The following is a 20,045-nucleotide window of genomic DNA, read 5'->3' on the forward strand; positions in this document are numbered from 1 at the left end:
GTCGTCCTCGAGGTCGTTGTCAATCCCATCGATGTCCAAGTCCGAAAGAGAGCGTTCATCAGAGGAATCCGAGTGTTTCCGTTTTGTAGGAGGCATGAAAACCTGTGATGCTTAAAAAATTTACAAGTCCTATCTAATCTATTATCTAACCTTCGGTCACCTTGATTTTGAAATTATATATAGATAAGATACACGAGAACCCCCCGTGTCCCCGTGTACACCCTACATATGTTACAGGTACTACAATTTATTCAATAAGCCCCATTCAGCCTGGATTCGCCATACGACGATGGCAGAGCAATACCAGCCCCTAGAGGAGATCCAAAACTCATGCTCGCACTCGAATTCGAATGGCTCCGTCCGAATGGTACAGGAGCAAATTGAGGTTGCTGTCCACTTGAGTATTGACTTGAGTAGGATTGTTGGTACGATTGACTCGGGTGCTGGGGCTGTTCAGCCGTTTTCCTTTCCTTCACTTCCCGTGCATGAGATAGGCGGACGTACGCATATCGCTGGAAGTGGTTGAGAGACTGGAGATAAATAACGCCGACCTGATTGCAGTATGAGGATCACAAAGGACTGGACATGTACAGAGAATCTCACAGGATGTGCCCTCAGCTGATTAAACAAGTCGACCGTGGCATCCCGTACACTTTCACGCGGATGAAATAGCCCAAAGGCTAGCGGAAGAAGGCCGCCAGAGTGTGGCGTCAGGTAGGAAAGTAACTACGAATAATAGGAACGCATAGGTAAGGTATAAGAGGATCAGACCGTTTGACAACGCACCTCGACGACCTGGTCATACCCCTTCACCCCATCCGCCAGACCCTTCATGATCATATGTGCTTCCGCGTCACTCATCTTCCTCGCCCCGCTCGCATGCTTAAGGCGAAGAATTTGATGGAAAACGTCGAAGTTGCGAATTGGTGCGTGCGCGAGATGATGAGCAAAGTCTTCAACAAAATAACGATAGCTGTTCGTCGCTCTCCATCCTTCAATCCGACTTGCATTTGCTACGAGCTCCCTGATGCCCAAAGCTTCATCGTTGAAAACCAAGCCACTACCAAGCTGTCCTCCACCAACTTGGCCCTCTTTGAATGGGGCTGATGGATAACCAATCTTCGTTTTCGGCTTCGACGATCCCTCTTTTTCTGTAGGGTCAGGGGAATAGGTTTCCTCTTCGTATCGTGAAGCCAACCTCACGAATCGCATGACGTATTCTGTGAACCGTACTCGTACGAGAGATTCGCCGTAGTGAAATTCAATTGCAGTTTTAATCTGTGGGCTAATCAGGCAAGGGCCAAAGCTCAGGCACAACGATGCTCACATCCTCGATGAACATATTATCTGCACTATTTACCCCTCCTGAGTCTGCGTATTTGACTTCTCCTTTACAATGGAATGTTAGCATGGTCCAGAACAGAACAATGGATGAAACGAAACAGATCTACCTTTCACACTAGACGCGGCATCCCTTTGAACCTCGTCATTTGTGACCTCAGCCTTGAGCGTACCTGTCCTCGTCAGGAGTGGTGCAATCAGGCCAGCTCCAGTTCCACCTGCAGAACCGCTGATTCCCATCCCAGCGCCAACGGGCCACTTGGCCCAAATATCTTTCGATACTGACACTGTCCCTGTACTGATGTCGCAGAGGAGATCCCAGGAGCGAGTAGCCTCGAAAATGGGATTAGTCACGCCAGCAATGTAAGCTGGTCTGTGTAGAACGGTTATCAGCATCGAATGAAATTTTAGAGACGGCCAGAAAGCCACTCACACACTTTCCCACTCATCCCTATTATTCAGGTTCGCATAAGGGAAAGCCCGCTCAACAAATCCACGAAGTACGACGCCGCAACCACTCCCCAGAGCACATGCAGCAAGCACGAATAATGATACTTCACCCGCGGGACGTTTGTGTCCTAGAAATATTATGTTCTTACCTAAGTGAAGCACCGTATGTAAGCACAACTAGCTCACTTGCGAAAAATGGCAAGGAAGGCAAAGATAGTAATAAGCATGATTTGGACGTACCCGTTACTAAAGCATTGAAGAGTATGATGATTGGATGTGTCGAGGATCCAGAAGTATGTAGATGTGGGTGAATAAGTGATGGGTGCGCAGCGGAATGTAACGCTGTCGAAGACGACGAGGTGGATGAAGTAGGTTGAGAGAACGTTCGTATGAGTGTGATCAGCGAATACTGTGAGTACGCGTCATTAGAATTCGCTACTAGCGCCATCGAACGAGCAACGCACATCACCAACTTCCTCCGGAAAAGTCGACAATGGCATTTTGATTGGGAGTTTATGGTCGTTGTACTCCACTGTCGTGTTGAAGAAATGAGTATCTTGAATAGTGTTTCCGGCACCCATGTAGGACGACGTCCCCCCAACCTTCGTGCCACTGACAGTTGAATCGTGTGAGCCAAAGGATGATCCAGCGCGGCTGATTGGTATTCGAGGAAGGTGTAAGTGCGATGATGATGATGATGATGAAGCATCAGTCGAACTGCGTTGCCGGGTCGAGCCAATGACGGTCGAAGCTCCGTCAGTGGCACCATCGCTATCGGAAGTAGTGCCAGAAATATCAAACGCACTTTCGTCTCCTACCCAGACGGCGCTTCCGAATGACACATCTCCGGGAATATTCAAGTCAGGATCTTCTTTGACAGGAGGACGAATAGGTAGGCTCTGATTATTCACACTGGAATCGGAGTTACTGTTTTTATGTTGAGTGAAGGAGGAAGTGAAGTTGGTGTACAGGTGTTTATGTCTTTCTGCAAAGATATCCTTCCGTTCGCTCATCCGCATTACCAATTTTTCGTCTCTTGACAGCACAGGGGCGACAGTGAAATCTATCGCATTAACAGCGTCGAAAAGCCGTGCCAGAACATCCTGTGAAGGATTTGAGAGGTAATCATCGAGGGCTATTAAGAGGACCGGCTGGGAAATGGATTAAATATGGTATCACGGAAAAAGCCCAGAAAGCACCTTGAATATCTGTATGTACGGATGTCGCGTACATATGGCTAGGGCCAGTACCTTCGCTCCTCGGTTCAGAGTCTTATCGTGTTTGGTCCGTACCAGATTTAACACACATAACAGCTCCTTCTTCTTCTTTCTCCTCTCCTGTCCAGCGTGATCTCCAGCTTGATCTTCCAAGAATGAATCAGAATCGGATTCCAACGCCAACACCGGCTCGATTGTATTGAAATCTGTTTGATTCAGAAAGAATATTGTCCAATCGTCGAGTTGTGTTTCTGCTCCATCGGGCAGCATAGACATTGCTAACACACTGTTGACTTGAACATAAGGATATAGTCACTACCATACCCGAAAGACCACATACGATTCGTCTATACCAAGTGGTTGAGGAAACTGATATTTCAGCTGTGCGCCTTCAATGATATCGAATTCGGCGAGGAGAACAAACGAACAGTGATTCCCGCTGCCTGGGCTGCTCATTATCGTCGAGTCGGTTTAGTCCTCTATCTAGTGGTAACTTTGATTACGGTTCTTCTGTGCGAGTAGATTGTCCTACTATACAACGTGCCCGGCTTGAAAAGAAAGGCTTGGAAAAAGATGATGGTGATATAGGAAGGTCTCTCTGGTTGATCTCTAACTGGCGGCTTAATGAGAGTTTTGATCATCATGAGCCTCAATGATGAACTGATATTTGCACGATCACGGGAAGCGCGATTCATCTTATCTAATCTCCTTTTTTCTTATCTACACATATCATTGTCGCAGGTGCTGTATCCTGCGCTGTCACCCTTTACCCGGTCGCTCTCATAATCCCCCCCTCTAACGTCGCGGTCCTTGTACTCCTCGATACTTAGCCTCATTCCCTGTCTCCGATTTCATTTATTTTCCTCCAGATTCTCCTACAGACCATTGGACTCCCTATTCTCTCACTTATCTTCAATGGACCTTGCTCCCCCAAAGTCAGTATCAACTACTCACTTGAACACAACACTCAGTTTCAATGTCGCTCACCTTCTTCCTTCTAGTTTAGAAAACACCTTGAAACGACGACGGGGCCGGAGGAACTTGAAACATGGTGAAGATTCGGACAGTGCTCGTTCAGACCTGACCGGTAGAAGGTCCTCTTTAGGCGTTTCACAGCGTCCGTCATCCAGTGGAGCTCCGTATGCTGGGACAAGCAGCTCAGGCTATATGACGAACCAGTTGCCTGACGCCGACGACGAGACCATCATGCAGACGGAGCATAGCGGGCGTATACAATTTCAGGTCGGGGATAGCAACGGGAATGTTAGGGAACTTACGAGAAGCATGACAGCAGATATTCTCGGCAGCACACGACCATCAATACATGACTGGGACAAAGACACTGATGTGAGTCTCATATAGTCTCTATTGTGATTCATCTTTTGAAATCAATCATTTAGAGCGCCAGTGATAGCGAGGCGTCTTTTGTTGAAAGTGTTGCTCCATCAGCGTTACCCATCGCTTTCATCAACCAGCTTCCGAATGAACTACTTACGCTTATATTCTCCTTCGGATCACAACTGCCTCATTTTGAACTACGATATCCTCTGAGTCCGGTTCCTCCGATTAGATCACCTACCTTCGCGGAGACCATGATGAAAACTTGTCGGCGATGGAGGCAGTTAGTCAAGCACACGCCCTCACTCTGGACGAATCTGTCGATTTCACGCTCTAGAAGTGACCTCGACCGTTTGCCGTCCGTGGCTGATTTTCAGAAACCAATGAGCAGTATAACCTCTGCTCTACAGAGGTCCTCAAATCTGCTTTTGGACATCACGATAGACTTCACGCATATTTCAAGTAAGACCACTATCCGCCAACTGTCAAGTGAAAGCGAGAGATGGCGCAGCCTATCCATTTTCGTTCAAACACAGAACCTGCCGGCAATCTTGTCTCATCTCAAGGATATACACGCTCCCGAACTTCAGACATTGGAAATTACTGCCCACAAATTCCACGACGGTGACTTGCCCCACATTTCCCCGCACGGTTTTTTCAAATCGAGCCCGCGCCTCTCCACAGTAAGTCTCAATCGAGTGGGTCTTCGTTGGAGTGCGAGTCCGTTACGAGGGCTTACAACGCTCGAACTCCGCTTCGTTATCTGGCCAAACCATACCGATTTCCAGAACTTGTTCTCAAATTCACCCGAGCTTCAAAATCTCAAGCTCCATTTTGACACACACGCGTTCGCCCGCCTGGACAGGGGTAGCGGTAACTCGAGCATGATGCGACCGCTGATCAAGATACCTTGTCTCCGTACCCTTGAACTTAGGTTCATTTACCACGACTCTTCTTCAACACATAACGTCATCCACCTCTTACAAATATTTTCCTTGCCTGCCCTAGAAGAGCTCACTTTCAAGGATTTTGGAACAGCGGAATGGTGTCGATCTCTGGTGTATTTTCGCTGTTACGCGAAATCTTACCCAAAACTTAGGCGCCTTATCTTAGACCGGGTCAAAGATATCATATACGTGGATTCGAGTCTTGTGAGAGCGTTTCCGCGCCTTACAAGTCTTCACCTTAAAGGGGTGTACTCTAGCGCCTTCTGTCATTTGCTGTGCGGAGCAAGAACACAAGATGTGGGTGCGCGCCGACTTCAGTCCTCGACCTCCTATAATGTTGAGGTGTGGCCTCATCTGGAAGAGCTTGTCATTGAACAGGATCAGGAGGGAAAGATTGATTTAGTCGCCGAAGCCGTGCGTGCCAGGACTCAGATGGGTAGACCGCTCAAGACTGTTCAGCTCGACCGCCAATTTTTTGACAAGGCAGAGCAGGAGGGTCAGAGGGATGTCATTAATTGGATGAAGCAAACAACGAAGGTGAAATACATCTGAAATCTGCATCTCCTTCGGTGTCTTCGAAGTGCTTTCAACATTAGACTTTCATTGGGTTGAGTTTTTGCTAGGTTACGGTTCTCTTTCATTACATACTTACTGTTCATAATTTTTGCGGATGACTCCATGTGCTTGCCGTTCTTGCACCACCTTTTCACGACTTACTTTTACACGCATGTTTCACAACATTACTACACGTTGTAACGGTTTCTTCTCCATCCAGTGTCCTCATGTGTTTAATATTATAATAATAAGGTTCCCTCGTACATGCGTTATCTGTCGGACGAATTTGAACCACCAATCGTCAGGCAGTCCGCAGCAGCGTGTACGTGCTTTCTTACTGAGACTCAACCTCGTCTCACTGTTCCTCGGACGAAGCGACCGGGTGGAGGTACCCGTGACGGTCCGGATGAATGTCCCCGCGTTGTATTGTTAGTCGAAGCTGTAAGAGCGAACATAAGGAGGAAAGAAACCTGCCACTGGGGAGAATGAAACTCACAACCTCTTGTCGACGACACGGCACCCCTCATGCCTCTAGTCGAAGCGCGCGTCCCTCTGACACCTCTAACACCACTTCCGCCTCTCGATGATGCAGTGTGGTCCTTCCTCTCTCTCTCTATACGCTCCTGTAGCTCCTTAGCTTCCCTCTCCAAGCGCTCTCGTTCTCGTTGTTCAGCTAAAGCTCGTTCTTCCGCCTCTCTTCGTTCTTTCTCGATCCGCTCCTCCTCTTCACGCCGCAGTATCATTTCATCCTGATAGATAGATGGATGGATATTTTGAGTTCATTACATTCCATTATTACGCCAGATTAGATTCAAATAGGGTAGAATGGTATAAATTATCACGAACCTGTTCAGCCCCTTCCCAGTCCTCATCGAAGATTAACCGTGAAATTTCCTCTGATTTGGCTAATATCATCATGTATCTGTTCAACAACGCTTCTGTCTGGGAGAGTTGTTCTGATATGCGCTACAAGAAAATAAGAAAACGACCGAACGAAAGAAAGACGAAATCAGTTATTCTAGCGCAAAGAACGTCGGTAGTAACAAAGTCTCGCCTCATTCGCGTCGCCCACACCTTCTAACGCCTCATTGAAAGAGGAAAACGCAGCATTGAGCTTCCGCAGAACAAATATGTCATTTTGTAGTTTATCTTCGCGTAATAATTTTGCCTTCGTTCTTATCACTTGTTCGCGTTCTTCCGAATCCGATGTAGCTGCCTGTTCATCATCGACAGTGATCTGCTTTTGCGTTATTTCTCCAAAGTCTTCATCGTCCTCCATGTCTTCGTGTTCGTTTGAGTTTTCATCTCCAACCTCTTTTGGGTTAGACCGACGCGTCTGAACAGGTGTAGAAGGAGATACCGGTCGTGCAAGTAGACTGAATGGCCTACTAGACGATGATGATGATGGGGACTCTGGCCGGCGTTCTGAAATGGAGAGTTCTGATAAGGACAAGTCTGCTTGAGATGATGATGATGATAACGAGGAACTGGATGGTAGCATTGGAGACTCTGACAACAGGCGAGAGCCATTGGTTTCGAGACTGAAATCGGATGAATAGTCCATTCGAATTTTGGTATTGGTGGTTATGGAAGATGCGGGGAAAGGGGGAAAGCTGCCGCCGGTAGTTTACGGGCCTCATCATTTTGGTATTCCAGGATTTTCGCTTTTTGTTCCCGGCCAACGAGCTCGTTAAGGCTCGTTTGTACACATATCTACGTGTACTCTTCGATACACTTTGCATCTTGCTTTTACCACGGCCAATTCATCCTAATAACCGTCTGGTGCTCCCGACTTCCCCCAACAACGATTTCTTGATTGAGGATGGGATTCAAAGGAGAGCAAAGTGGGGCTACTGATTTGGACAAGCAACTTCAAGCCTATGTACTAGAGATAGGTTCGACAACATACAAATGATACATACGTACAATACCAAGATGGATATTTTACAGAGGTTAACAAGAAGTGTACACGATAACACGATAACAAGAGCTGATTCCAGGCTAATTTTCAAGCAAAACTAACTTTCCAGGGGATCTCAGACCTGGAACTCGAGTTTTAGCCCGGGGCGAAGGTCTCAGTCCAAAGGGAGTAGAAGAAGGAGAAGAGGAGGAGCTACGTTTAAAAAACCTCAAGTTAGCCCGAGATGAATAAACTCGGAGTGTGAGTCCTTTACGCAAGTACTTACTTTGGTTCCCCTAAAGCCATGACACGGTTTCGGAGGATCGGAGACCTGGGATCTAAAATGACATTGTACATCGCGCTAATATTAGTCGGTGCAGGGGACTGGTGCAATAGACCCAACGCGCTGCTGACACCGTCGTTGCTACTACCTTGTTCAAGTTCGGAGCCTCCAAATCTTGAAACAGGGGATACACGTGGTGAAGAAGAACTGGTATGACCTTGACGGGGAGAAACAAGATGTTCCGCGGCAGCACCAAGACTGGTCCCAGTAGTAAACACATCCGCTGTACAATTCGGGGTATAAGGACTCCTTTTGCGCTGTGCAGAAGGGGAGGAGTTTGAGACAGTCGTTTTTTTACCCTTTACATCAGGGTGTCTGTGAACACCACCACCGACACCATCTGTCAACACTGCGTTCTTGAAATTTGGAGAAGTCAGAGGACTGAGTAGTCGTTGTCGAGTTTGTAGGGGGGTCACATCTTCTGGTCCGGAAGAATCTTCTTCTTCATCAGTCTTTGAGCCAGAAACAGACGAATCTGAACTAGGATAGGATTCAACATCCGAAATATCTATCACAGCATTTGGTAGTTGGAAACTACTGTTAGTGGTGGTAGTGGAAGTAGGAAATTGGGTATTTGGGTTTCGGTGATAGCGCGAAGTCGCAGCAGCTGGTTGGGGACTACTGGCAGCGGCAGCGGGAGGTTGGGGTTTCAATTTTTGGTGAATTCGCGAAGGCGACGAAGGTGGTGAAGCGAAGCTACTACTATTTGGCGGTGCTGACAGCGTACGCAAAACAGGCTTTGCTCGGATGCTTGATCTATGTGTGCTGTGAACACTTGCAGGAATTCGAGTATGAGCACGACGAGGAGTGATTGGTGCCTTCTTCTCATCTGAACTCGAGGAACGTGTGAACACGTCGTCTGATTCGCTTTCCGAGCTGATGACACTAAGTTCATCTCGACGAGTAGATTGTTTGCCTTTTGCGCTCTGCGACGGGTCGCTTGTAGAGCGAGAGGAGCTGGCTCCATTCTGCTGCTGTTTCTGTCTGGGGTCCGTTGTGCAATCACAGCCGCACTGAGCACATGCACCTTTTGTCCTACCCACTGTTTGAATCTCTTTATTCTGTTTCAGTAGGGTGGGAGTGTTGATAGGGGCCTTTTCCCTCTTCGGAGACCGGATTGTAACATTTTGGGCATATCCTGGAATGTCACCGAATGACGCATTCTCAAAGACCGAAGGAGGTAGAAAGGTACTAGGAGAAGGTGTAGAAGGTGCAAAGATGGGAACATGAACAGGAGCCGGAGCTGGAGTCGAAATGGAACGTGCACGGGCACGTCCTGGTGTTGGAGGAGGAGAATTGGGGACAGCAACAGAGGCAGGACCACAGGAGTAAGGAGGACAATCCAGAGGAGGATGAATTCTAGGGCTCTGGTACGGGTGGTCAAAAGAGCCACTAATTTTGACGAAGCCGTTTGTCAGAGCTTCATCGAATGCTTTGACTGCTTCTTCTTGCGTCTCATATCCTTCGCAATTTGTTCCTTCGCGTACGCGTGACACTTGAAGCCTACACTATATAGATACAAATCATGAACAACTGAGGCATTTCCGCTACTCACCATTTCTTGAATACGCCAACATCTTTCCCGACAGTCACAACGTAGAAATTGTTTTTACCTCCCATAAAGGTCTGTAATTTGTCGTGGGATGAGGAATTGCGCGGGTTGACTCTGTCTGAGTCCGGGAGCGAATCAACTTTCACGTCACGCCAAGAGCGCAGGACCGTGGGATGATGACGTGAATCTGATTACGCTTCTCTAACATACCATTTGCCGCATTGTACAAGTGAGCAGACATGTAACAGAAGGGAATACGATACATATGTAGGTATCCTGCGTAGTATATCCTTAAACTCAGAAATCTAAACAGCAATGTAACCACCCCGATTCGACGAACGACGTGGTCTAGCTGAAGAGCACAGATGCGAAACGACATCGCTCATCATGTATGGTACTTCTTGCCAAAAGTCACGGTGACTGGGCATTGAGGGAAATAATGGGGTTGAGATATTAGACAGAGATTCTGAGAAAAGGAATAACTTACGGAATGAGATCCATCCCAGTTGCTCCATAGGTGGTATAGTTGTGGTATGCACCGAGCACAAAGTAAGCAATGAAAGCTAAAAGAATTCTGTGGAGCAAAAAACATTAGCGTTTAATTAACAGAGACGAGCACGCGCGATAGCGTACACAAGGAAGAACCAGCCGATACCGCTTCCTACACTCTCTTCTTCTTCATCACCTTCAGAGTCGCCGTCATTTCCACTATCATTGTCGCTGCCATCACCTACTTCTGACCCGCAGGCAGCAGGATTTGTCCATTCGACTTCGGCTAACGACCCGTCATACGACACGAATTTCGGATCGCTGGCGTTCTCGTCACAGATGAGTTTGAGATTGAAGGTTTGGTCTTTGGCATTATCGGAACCAGATGGATATGGTTGTCCATGCATGGTAATGGATAGACCAGTAGGAGCTAAGAAAGATGATATATGAGATTTCGCGCTTTGAGTGAGCGCAGGATGGATTCTGGGAAACTCACGCACAAGATAACTTTGTAAGGTTTACATTCAGACCATCGCCTAAAGGAATCACTGCAACTATTCGATCTTCTTGCTCCTGCTTTTGGTTTATCTTTGTTAAGCAGACCCTGGTGTCTGAAGGGCACTGCAAGTAAAGTTATATATCGTGACTACGACACGAGAGCAAGGGGCCACGTACCCGATCTATCTCTGCCACTTCCCCTTGAATCGTCAAGTTGTCACAGATATTGAACGTCAATGAGTCAACCATAGTGGACGGTGGTGTAGAACGCGACCGAGTGATTTTGTGTTCATTATTTAGCGAACTCAAATCGAATTTGGTGGTGTCTATGTTGAATACACAGTTGAAGCTATCGGCCGCTAATATTATTGGCGTATAGCATGAAAGTAATAGCAGAATAGCGGGCGGAAGGCTTGAAAAGTACCGTATAATCATGGTAGTGAAGAGGATAACGGTGGTACCGCGCAAGCAAGATTAGACGCTGACAGTGTTACTATGAGGCGCTTAATACATGGGCGTTGAACAAATACAAGACATTAGGGGATACATACTACCCAGTACAGAAGTGTTCAAGAGTGTTCATCAGTGTTCACCATTCTAATCGACCCATATTCTAAGCACCAAAACGAGCCAACCTTCGTCTTCTCATCTCCTCCACACTGACGGGTGCTTCAGAAGATTCTGCAGGCGCAGTGTCTTCAGAAGCAATAGACTCATCATCATCAGTCATAGAGGAGTCGGAAGACTGTAAAGGAGATGTATGCGACACAGTAGGTGCAGAGACAGTGGTTGTTTCTGGCGGCGGATTCCAGCCTTCTAATGAGGCCCGGAGGGCAGCTTGAAGTTCCGCATCTTCATCGTCATACACGCGACGTCCTGCAGTAGATGGTGGTGCAAGATGCGACTGATCTAAGTCCACGTGGCTTCCACCTTCATCGTCACCAATACTGCCCAATTCATGCCCTTCCTCCTTCGCCATAGCTTCGCTTTCGGCAATAGCTCGTCTCAGCATCTCTTCCTCCTCCTCCTCTTCCCGCATCCTCCGAACCCGTGAATTTCCACCACCCTCAGCTGCTATTTCTCTATGAGCTAGGTTCTGTTCTGCCAACATCCTTTCATATATCCTTCGACTCTGTGCTATAGATGCTTCGACTGAGGCCGGATCGTGTGGCACATCTGGACTAATGGGAGATAGAAGAGAGTCTTGTTGCAAAGGGGTGCGCGTCCCGGATCCAGACGTTGATGGTGGATAAGAATCGACTAGAGGTAATGGAACTGAAGTTCGTAAAAGTTGGGGTGGGTCGGCAGGTGAGGGTGGGATATCATGTCCCAGTGATGCTTGTAAGGCCATCTGGAGTTCAATATCTTCGTCTTCCATACCCTCAAATTCCATAGCATCCGCATCATGTGTTCGCGGTGTAACAGATTGTGCACCGGGAGGATCAGGGAGAGTAGAGGCGACATCATCAGCTTCTGTCTTTGGAAGAGTATGCGGTGCTTCCGGATCCGTTGGTCGCACTACAAACACAGAATATCCTGAAAGTACCAGCAACTTTATTCAGTCTCCTAGGAAAGGCACGATGATATTTAATGCGCACCGTCAGTCTCAGCAGCTTGTATGAACATTGAGAGATATAATTTAGAAACCCATTCCGGACTTGGAAGGGAGGAATTCAGGTTAAACCAGTGGCCAGATCCAGCACCATCTTGATATGATTCAAAGGCACCGAAACGCCGCAGTGTGTACCAATGTTGCTGTGAGTTGAAAATGAACGCGCGTTCCTGCCTGAGGGTGACAACGTCTTAGTAGTCGCAAAACATCGACAACAAAGTGTTCAGTGAACAGCTCACTCGGGATAATCCTGGTACGGACGCATTTGTTCACTTCTCCATCGAAGCAAGCTACACGGAAAATCAGATGCTAAGTTCATACCACCAAATAAAAACCACAATATAACCTCAGTCCCCATACATCCAGCGCGTTTTCCAACACTTGAACGGAGAAGAACCCTAAGCAATGTGTGAATACTTATTCCAATCCCAAAGACAAGTCGACACACACCCGTATCATCCATATTCTGACTCGTCAAACTTGGATTTTCGGTATCATAAGTGCCTTCAAGATCGTCTAGATTTTGAGCGATTGCTGACAGATCTGAAGCTGAGAACTATTTGTAGTCCACATTCAATTCAGCGTGACACAAACTGTCCATGCAGGAAGTATAGTACTAACAAAGTTTCCTTCTGTGTGAGAGAGAAGTGCTTTAAGTCAGCGAAACTTCCCCCAAATTATGCCAAATAGCAAATAGTATCGGGGCTCACGCAAAAGGGAATTGAGTGCATGTTGGGCGCAGAGCATTGATCCCGGTTGTTGTTTTTCATGATAAATCAAAGGCAGGAGGTTTTCTAATCCAGCCATTGTAGAGTGTCGTTCGATATTTGTCGATGGAAGAGTGTGTCGCTGTAGAGCTGCTGTAGAGTAGGACAGAGGGACTGGTAATAGACGCGTAACGCGAAGTGGCACGTGACGATAGGAGTTAAATCTTGATTATGAGTCACGAACAAAATTATCTTCGTGAACAGTCGTGAACTAACAACGGCTAGCCAGGCTAAATCTTGGTTCCTTACACTCTGGCAGCAATGATCATAATTTCCACCCACTCTATTAGCAACCTTCTCCACACTGCAGTGGGTGCTATTCGGAAATCATGATACGAAGCAATTTTGGACGAGACTTCGGAAACAGCTACACCAGGCTACACCACTGTACATACAGTAAGTAATAAGTATATACTTGATTCAAACAAAGCTCAGAGGCCTAGGGCAGGAATGATCTTCAAAATGGCCTAATCAGATTCAACAGATTTTTCCAAATTCAAAACCTGTTCAATGAATAGCTGGTATGACTCTGAAGATGGTCCCGAAGTTGTTGTGAGCTGGCCAGCTCCCTGGGCCTAGTACATACTACTACACCGTTACTACATGCCTAACAGTGACAGTACCCAAACAATAACTCAATCCGATTTTCGCTCTTGTCCCGCCCCTTCATGCGGCAACCGCCTTTCAATAGCTTTCAACCCCTTCCCATGTCGGAGTCAATGATGGTGAGCTTTACATTTGAAGTGGGAAAATCCAAATGTCATGTGCAGAAGTTTGTTTCTATCAATCTCTTCCCGCCTTAAAATTGTTCTTTTAAGATATACGCACATCCAATTCAATGTAATGTCCAGGTTGTAGTAGAAGTCGAGCCCAGATACTACATACATAGAAGAGTTGACCCCCCCTCCCCTCTTCATTCGTCGCTCGTCTTTCTCTTCAATCATGCTGCGCAAACACCTACATATTGTTTGTTGAAATTAGGAGCTATCTCTGATTACTTACTTACTGCGGTCTTAATTCATGCATCTCGAATCAATTTAGGCAGTATACACCTCCGAGTCGACTCCGAGTTTGGACGTGACAAGATGGCGCGGCAAGAAATTTCGAACTACTCTGGGACTACTGAGGGAACAAGGATCTTATGTGGTACATACTCAGTGTACGACGCCCGGCCCCGACTGCATTTTTTTTGTGTACATCCTCAGCCTGTTTAGAACTTCTGACGGCGGCCTAGAGGAAAGCCCTCTTGTTTACCCGATGATGTACAAGAACCAGGACCTCCTGGGTTCCAAGTTCCTTATTCGGTTAGTGTTGTAAAGTTCTGCCTGGTGTTACACTGGCAGGCCACTAGAAGCCCTCCGAGTGGACTCCTCTGGAAAGCCTACGTCTTATCTATATATCCTTATAATCGGAAGCCGGTATTCATCCTGAAAGTCAATTGTAGTGGTACCCCCCAGATTTTCAGGTCGCGTCGCATCTCCCCTTGGTCCTTCGCAGGGCTATTCTCAAGCTCGTACATATCATCGATATCTACGAGGTCACAATTTCTTTAATTTCGAGCGGACTAGTATTATTATCACTGAGTATTGAGTCCGACCAGTTCAATGATTAACCACAGTGACCAGGAGTAGCCAAGCTAGCTGGTATTCGATAGTACATACTATGTGAATTTCATGTCACTTTAGTAGAGGAAAAGCATCTCACATCAGGCTATATCAGTCAGTATTCAACGTCCGAAGTCTGGAAGTATGTCGCCTTTTACAGTAACTCTCCGCTTGGGTTAAGTCCATCGAAGCCACTGATACGATCATAAACGATAGACCCTCGAATAAACGTCTTTTCCACCCGGCCGCGGAGTTTGAGGCCCACATAAGGAGAGACTTTGTTCTTGAAATTTAAGGATTCCTGTGTCACCTATAGCAAATTTGACGAAGGTAAACTCAATGAAAAATGTAGTTTATCTAAACTCACAGCAAATTCGGCATCAGGATCCCAAATGACCAAGTCTGCATCATATCCAGTTTGAAGTTTTCCCTTTCGTTCGGATAGTCCCGCATGTTTCGCCGTCTTTACACTTGTCCAGTCAATGATTTGAGCAAGAGATATTCCTCGCTGACTTCCTTCCGTCCACAAAAGGCTCAGTCCAAGTCCCAGGGTGCTGATACCTCCCCATGCACCCATGACGTCCCCTTCATCGATCTTTTTCAATTCCGTTGTGCAAGGACTATGATCAGACACAACAAAATCTATGGTACCGTCCTTGAGCGCATCCCACAGTAGTTCCCTGTTGCTGGCTTCGCGGATGGGGGGACAACATTTCGCGATCGTTTGTCCCCGAGGAATGTTTTCCGCAGAAAGGCAAAGATAGTGAAAACAAGTTTCGACACTCAGTTTCAATCCTGCAGCTTTTGCGTCCCGAATCAGAGGGAGCGCTTTCGATGAGCTTAGATGCACAATGTGGCAAGGTAGGTTAGGATACTTCGTCTGTAAGCGCGTTATAAGCGATATGGCGTTGATCTCGAAAGCATCAGGTCTTGAATGAAGAAAAGTAGAATACGAAGTGGGATCTGACTCTTCGTTTTTGGAAGGAGGTGTGTTGTCTAATTCAGCATGGAAAAGTAAAGTAGTAGGCTCATTCTGTTGCGGTAGCTTGTTTGTAGTCAAGTCATAGTCACTGTTATGCTGGCTTACCTGTAGCGAGCTCATAGCTTCGTTCAAATCTTCCTCATCGACGCAAGGGAACTCCTAGGAGGAGAAGGTCAGGTTCTTCCGTACACGAAGATAAGAGATACACACATCTACTCCGCTTTCGATAAGAAAACATTTGAAGCCTTTGACACCAGCCTCTACTAGTGCCTTGAGGTGACTCTGTAAATATGTAAAGGATTAAACACAGTTCACAAATGCAAAAAACGCGTAAGAACTTGATTTCCTGGGATAACACCGCCCCAGAACGCGACGTCCGTGAAACATTGGCCATGGGCAGAGGCCCGTTTCACTGAGAGATTCCCTACAGAGACCGTCGGCGGAATAGAATTGAGTGGCATATCCACGACGGTTGTAACACCGCCCGAAGCCGCAGCTTTAGTTCCGGTATAGAAACCCTCCCAGTCAGTTCTTCCGGGTTCATTGAGATGAACGTGGGCACTGAGAAATTCTCTCTGTCAGAAGGAAATCATTCCAAGATAGACGTCCTTACTCCACTAAGCCAGGGAGAATGACATTCGGCCCAGCATCTATCAGCTGCACATGGGATGGTAACAATTCGTCTGACAATAGTCGTCGATGAACTTCAACGATCTTTCCGGAATCACCTTCGATGATGATGGTCGCTGGCTGAAGGGAATCACTGTCCGGCAGCAAGACTTGGGATCCTCTGCAGATGATGATGGTCATTGATCGAGAACGTGTATATACAGGTATATACAAGCATAATCGATGGGTACTCCGAAGGAGTATTTGCTCCGGACCGAAGGTGGGAAATTTTACCAACGCGGGAAAGTGCGAGAATTTAGAAATGCCCAGGCTCATGATCATCAGGGATCATCATTCATGGATCCCATTCTACAAGTCAGTCGTAGGGAAAGTGCATAAAGCCCTTCCAAGTTCCAATTGACTATCGAGGACGAAGGTTTGAACGCAGGTCATCCCATGTCATGATGAACCCTTCGAATTCTTCAGGGTACTTCATCAGCTCCCCGAGGTAATCCATGGGATCGCCGGGCTGTTTGCCAGGGCAGATTTCTCAACAACTTTGCAATGTTCTCGTCCAAAGGGTCAGCGACTCAGTTTCCATTTGAATTTCTATATTGGGTAAAGTTTCGGTGATGCATCAATGGTATCAGTAGATCGCACCGCATCTGCTCCTGGGGGTAATAAGATGTATATATATATATATTCTCAAGGCTCAGGTACTGTATTTTTCGCCCCCAACGCCCTCATGTCGTCCAGCGATAATGAAGTACTTTACACTCTGGGGGAGTTGGATTTGCTCCCGAAACCTCCTGGCTCTCCTCGTCGTCTACCTTCTGTCCCTAAAGAGAGACCCTCATCTAGACCGCTTCCGCCCATACCGCGCGCTCTCGCTTGCAAGGAATGTATGACAGTCATCACGTCTATATCTCTTCTCCTTCCCTTGGAAGCTGTGAGTTTTATTCTTTACTGTAGTCCTATATCGGTACTTATATGTTTCTCAGATACCTCCCGAATCAAGAGCATTCAGGGGGTTCTCTGGGAAGGCATCTCTATTCACCGAAATGTACGTTGTACAGAATCTTACCACAATGCAGTATCTTATCAGTGATAATTCAGTCGCAATGTCACTCTCTCCGTGCCCCGCGTTCGTTTAATGGCTACCGGTGCTCACACAATGCAAGAGCTGACATGCTCAAAGTGCTCGGTATACCTTGGTTGGAAGATCAACAAAGCCTCCGAACAATCCGAACGGTGGAAGGAAGGTCATTTTTTAATGGAACTGGAAAATCTCTGCGCACGCATGGACCCAAATTCTTCCCCTCGGACACGACCTCGCCATCTACCACGTCCTGCTTCGTCAAGTTCTGATAGTAGTCTCGAATGATTCTTCCGTCGTTGCCCTCCTCATTTTCTTGGTTCTCGTTCTCCGATTACGAAAATTCAGCATGTATTCCTAGTCTCTGATTCTTCCATTCCTTTTATTTTGCTATCGCATCCATTTACCCTAGCAAAACACTAGTGGCTTATGTTTATTATCTTTGCTTCGTCCTTCTCTTGGGTTTTCTCGGTTTTGATTCGCGAGTTCTCTTACTGTCCTTGAATGCTATATGGAATCCGTCACTCATCTCGGAAACGAAAGCAAAATCCCTTTGCTCGACGCTACTCGACGTGATGAATGCGCTATCATCAACTGCTCTATTTGTGTTTACAAAGTAAAAATTTTAACTTGGCCAGGACTATGCATCATATAGCGAATTCCGTTGACAATAATATCGATCAGTATTATGCATACAATGCGGCTGTCCAACACGATACTGATATAAACCGGGCAGCAAGATATGTACACCGACGGTGACGAAATGGAAAGATGTTTTTCCAGGGTTTGAACACCACTGGAGCATAAATAGCTACATACATATAGCTCAGATCGGGTCGATCGATTGAGCAACCTGAGTGGAGGGAATTTTATTGGCCTGTTTCAACTTTTGCACCCCGAAAGATCTAAGTGCTGTCGGTAGCTCAATGCTGTGTGGAAGAAAGAACTCTATCGCTACAGAGAGCGATGATGTATGTATGTATTCCAATCGTGGTCGCATTGGGCTTGCAGTGGCAATCGCATTCTGAGCTGGATTGGCAGGTTGGTATGCATATCGGGAACCTTGGTGTGTTTATTGATTTGCGTCTTACTAACGCAGATTCTTGCTGAACGAAAATGCACTTCCTTTCTTGAAGCTGTCGTCACTGTCAAACTCTTTTTGAATAATCACATTCACAGCATCATTTTGATAGACACTCAATGTTGTTGCAGAAGTTCGCGATTTCCGAATGTTGCGGCGAAGATAGAGATAGATAATTACACGGCTCCACCGAGGGCGTGGTTCCAAGACGAAACAGCGAAGAGAATCGAGATTTTCCTAGTTTTCAGAGCGCACGTTACATCCTCAGACGAGGATGTCAAGGTCGACAAAGCCGAAGACTTTGACTGAGGAGAAGGAAACTTTGAAACTTTGAAACTACGTGGATCAGCATGTATCTTTTTTGGGATTGTGAATACATAGTAAGGCGAAATTTGGATCTATGATCAGCAGGTTCTGACTCTCTGGTATTACCTTTATCGAAAGACAAAATGAGTATGTACCAGGAAGGAGTAAAAAATATATTCACAATCCATACAGACTCGAACATCGCCAGTAATACGGTGCAAAACAGAGGGTGATGAGTCACGCTCTCGATCAGTCTCGATACTGTCACAAACAACGACTGCCTACTTATTCTTTTAGTACTTCGGTGCTTATTTTCCAACCCTCCCTTCTCTGTGTGCAATGGTGTGCAATTCATTACAAATTCCAGCTTCCGAGATTTACTGTGTCTTCCTGTACAGCTTCCACTGTCATTGTTGAATGCGGCTCAAAATAAGCCTATGGTGTGTCTATCCAGCACCATCTCCATCATCCCAATCCTCAATTCACCGTTGCTCAGCTCGTAGAGTTAAAGAATGGCGAAACGTGTAACGGTCACCTTATCAACTGCGACAATTTTATGAACATTACTTTACGAGACGTTTATCAAACGAATTCCGATGGTGACAGGTTCTGGAAATTGAAAGAATGCTATATCAGAGGAAGTACAGTGCGTAGAAATATTTTACCACCTTGACAGTTGATTTAACCCTTTTCATAATCCTCAGATCAAGTATCTGCGAATACCAGACACTCTGCTTGACGCTGTAAAGGAAGAACAGGTCCGGGCTAGAGAGGTGGGAAGGAGCACTCGAGGCACCGGACCTGGGAATAGAGGTGGTTAGTTTTGTTTCAACAATCTTTCTATTCTTGGTCAACTTATTCACCTGTTGTAGGACGAGGAGCACCCATGAGAGGTAGACCGTTCCATACGTGCTACAACGCAATCAATATCCTCATCAATATTTTAGGTCGTGGTGGCCGTGGCGGCCCAATGAGGGGAGGACGTGGTAGAGGTCGTGGTGTCCAATGATTTTGTGTGTGTGTGACATGTGTATCGCTTCGATATATCATCGGGTGAGCTTTGTGGTGTACTCTCTATCAGTTGGCTACATATAATATCTAATCTGGGTTTTCATGCTATATCACCATGTAGCGAAGCGCGCGCTTGACACCGACTGTCTCGATTGAACTAGGCTTATGTAGTCCATGCCCCGGAATCAGTCTAAGCACGCTGAAGAGCCTCCAGTACTTTGTATTTTATAGGCTGCTGCTTCGAATGAGCCGGCAATAATAGGCAATAACATAGTCTGAAAATGTGACATGCCCAATCAATTTTCGTAACTGTCCCGGCTTCGTCAGTTCAACTTCATCCGCGTTCC

General features: G+C 46.6%; 10 protein-coding genes across 10 annotated transcripts; 4 read left to right on the plus strand and 6 right to left on the minus strand.

Moving 5' to 3' along the window:
* Nucleotides 1–161: 161 nt before the first annotated feature.
* Nucleotides 162–3,635, minus strand: C8R40DRAFT_1108022 (docking domain of Afi1 for Arf3 in vesicle trafficking-domain-containing protein). The gene is made up of 11 exons (XM_046228241.1): nucleotides 3,541–3,635; nucleotides 3,349–3,491; nucleotides 2,991–3,294; nucleotides 2,256–2,942; nucleotides 2,032–2,200; nucleotides 1,775–1,940; nucleotides 1,452–1,714; nucleotides 1,328–1,389; nucleotides 787–1,278; nucleotides 604–726; nucleotides 162–551 (listed from the first exon to the last, which is right to left on the minus strand). The coding sequence occupies exons 2-11, from the start codon at nucleotides 3,462–3,464 to the stop codon at nucleotides 252–254; spliced, it is 2,682 nt and encodes an 893-aa protein (XP_046085877.1). The 5' UTR covers nucleotides 3,465–3,491; nucleotides 3,541–3,635; the 3' UTR covers nucleotides 162–251.
* A 654-nt stretch (nucleotides 3,636–4,289) lies between these two features.
* Nucleotides 4,290–6,078, plus strand: C8R40DRAFT_1108027 (uncharacterized protein; the record flags this gene model as incomplete). Its single annotated transcript, XM_046228242.1, has 2 exons — nucleotides 4,290–4,355; nucleotides 4,409–6,078. 2 exons carry the CDS (start codon nucleotides 4,293–4,295, stop codon nucleotides 5,843–5,845), a joined length of 1,500 nt encoding a protein of 499 aa, XP_046085878.1. The 3' UTR covers nucleotides 5,846–6,078.
* C8R40DRAFT_306319 (uncharacterized protein) lies at nucleotides 6,019–7,495 on the minus strand. Its single transcript, XM_046234653.1, has 4 exons — nucleotides 6,903–7,495; nucleotides 6,695–6,814; nucleotides 6,345–6,597; nucleotides 6,019–6,287 (listed from the first exon to the last, which is right to left on the minus strand). The coding sequence occupies exons 1-4, from the start codon at nucleotides 7,410–7,412 to the stop codon at nucleotides 6,193–6,195; spliced, it is 978 nt and encodes a 325-aa protein (XP_046085879.1). The 5' UTR covers nucleotides 7,413–7,495; the 3' UTR covers nucleotides 6,019–6,192.
* Nucleotide 7,496: 1 nt separating this feature from the next.
* C8R40DRAFT_306334 (uncharacterized protein) lies at nucleotides 7,497–9,829 on the minus strand. Its single transcript, XM_046234654.1, has 3 exons — nucleotides 9,647–9,829; nucleotides 8,035–9,594; nucleotides 7,497–7,961 (listed from the first exon to the last, which is right to left on the minus strand). Exons 1-3 carry the CDS (start codon nucleotides 9,709–9,711, stop codon nucleotides 7,850–7,852), a joined length of 1,737 nt encoding a protein of 578 aa, XP_046085880.1. The 5' UTR covers nucleotides 9,712–9,829; the 3' UTR covers nucleotides 7,497–7,849.
* Nucleotides 9,830–9,948: 119 nt separating this feature from the next.
* On the minus strand, nucleotides 9,949–11,065 carry C8R40DRAFT_1046891 (autophagy-related protein 27; the record flags this gene model as incomplete). Its single annotated transcript, XM_046224396.1, has 5 exons — nucleotides 9,949–10,063; nucleotides 10,131–10,217; nucleotides 10,277–10,562; nucleotides 10,633–10,753; nucleotides 10,808–11,065. 5 exons carry the CDS (start codon nucleotides 11,063–11,065, stop codon nucleotides 9,949–9,951), a joined length of 867 nt encoding a protein of 288 aa, XP_046085881.1.
* Nucleotides 11,066–11,095: 30 nt separating this feature from the next.
* C8R40DRAFT_1252382 (Josephin-domain-containing protein) lies at nucleotides 11,096–13,142 on the minus strand. The gene is made up of 7 exons (XM_046233716.1): nucleotides 12,953–13,142; nucleotides 12,864–12,874; nucleotides 12,693–12,798; nucleotides 12,589–12,640; nucleotides 12,482–12,532; nucleotides 12,229–12,416; nucleotides 11,096–12,166 (listed from the first exon to the last, which is right to left on the minus strand). Exons 1-7 carry the CDS (start codon nucleotides 13,047–13,049, stop codon nucleotides 11,244–11,246), a joined length of 1,428 nt encoding a protein of 475 aa, XP_046085882.1. The 5' UTR covers nucleotides 13,050–13,142; the 3' UTR covers nucleotides 11,096–11,243.
* Nucleotides 13,143–14,767: 1,625 nt separating this feature from the next.
* C8R40DRAFT_1046796 (allantoinase) lies at nucleotides 14,768–16,405 on the minus strand (the record flags this gene model as incomplete). Its single annotated transcript, XM_046224387.1, has 6 exons — nucleotides 14,768–14,923; nucleotides 14,981–15,646; nucleotides 15,701–15,754; nucleotides 15,806–15,877; nucleotides 15,934–16,156; nucleotides 16,209–16,405. 6 exons carry the CDS (start codon nucleotides 16,403–16,405, stop codon nucleotides 14,768–14,770), a joined length of 1,368 nt encoding a protein of 455 aa, XP_046085883.1.
* Nucleotides 16,406–16,949: 544 nt separating this feature from the next.
* Nucleotides 16,950–17,588, plus strand: C8R40DRAFT_1161151 (uncharacterized protein; the record flags this gene model as incomplete). The annotated part of the gene is made up of 3 exons (XM_046230089.1): nucleotides 16,950–17,153; nucleotides 17,206–17,267; nucleotides 17,321–17,588. The coding sequence occupies 3 exons, from the start codon at nucleotides 16,950–16,952 to the stop codon at nucleotides 17,586–17,588; spliced, it is 534 nt and encodes a 177-aa protein (XP_046085884.1).
* A 575-nt stretch (nucleotides 17,589–18,163) lies between these two features.
* Nucleotides 18,164–18,776, plus strand: C8R40DRAFT_307344 (uncharacterized protein). Its single transcript, XM_046234655.1, has 2 exons — nucleotides 18,164–18,366; nucleotides 18,437–18,776. Exons 1-2 carry the CDS (start codon nucleotides 18,267–18,269, stop codon nucleotides 18,688–18,690), a joined length of 354 nt encoding a protein of 117 aa, XP_046085885.1. The 5' UTR covers nucleotides 18,164–18,266; the 3' UTR covers nucleotides 18,691–18,776.
* Nucleotides 18,777–18,939: 163 nt separating this feature from the next.
* On the plus strand, nucleotides 18,940–20,001 carry C8R40DRAFT_1108040 (uncharacterized protein). Its single transcript, XM_046228243.1, has 7 exons — nucleotides 18,940–19,029; nucleotides 19,086–19,127; nucleotides 19,184–19,333; nucleotides 19,392–19,503; nucleotides 19,560–19,580; nucleotides 19,635–19,740; nucleotides 19,820–20,001. The coding sequence occupies exons 1-6, from the start codon at nucleotides 19,027–19,029 to the stop codon at nucleotides 19,694–19,696; spliced, it is 390 nt and encodes a 129-aa protein (XP_046085886.1). The 5' UTR covers nucleotides 18,940–19,026; the 3' UTR covers nucleotides 19,697–19,740; nucleotides 19,820–20,001.
* Nucleotides 20,002–20,045: the final 44 nt, after the last annotated feature.

Source organism: Lentinula edodes (assembly GCF_021015755.1).
Source record: "Lentinula edodes strain Le(Bin) 0899 ss11 chromosome Unknown C8R40scaffold_20, whole genome shotgun sequence".
NCBI classification, from domain to species: Eukaryota; Fungi; Basidiomycota; class Agaricomycetes; order Agaricales; family Omphalotaceae; genus Lentinula; species Lentinula edodes.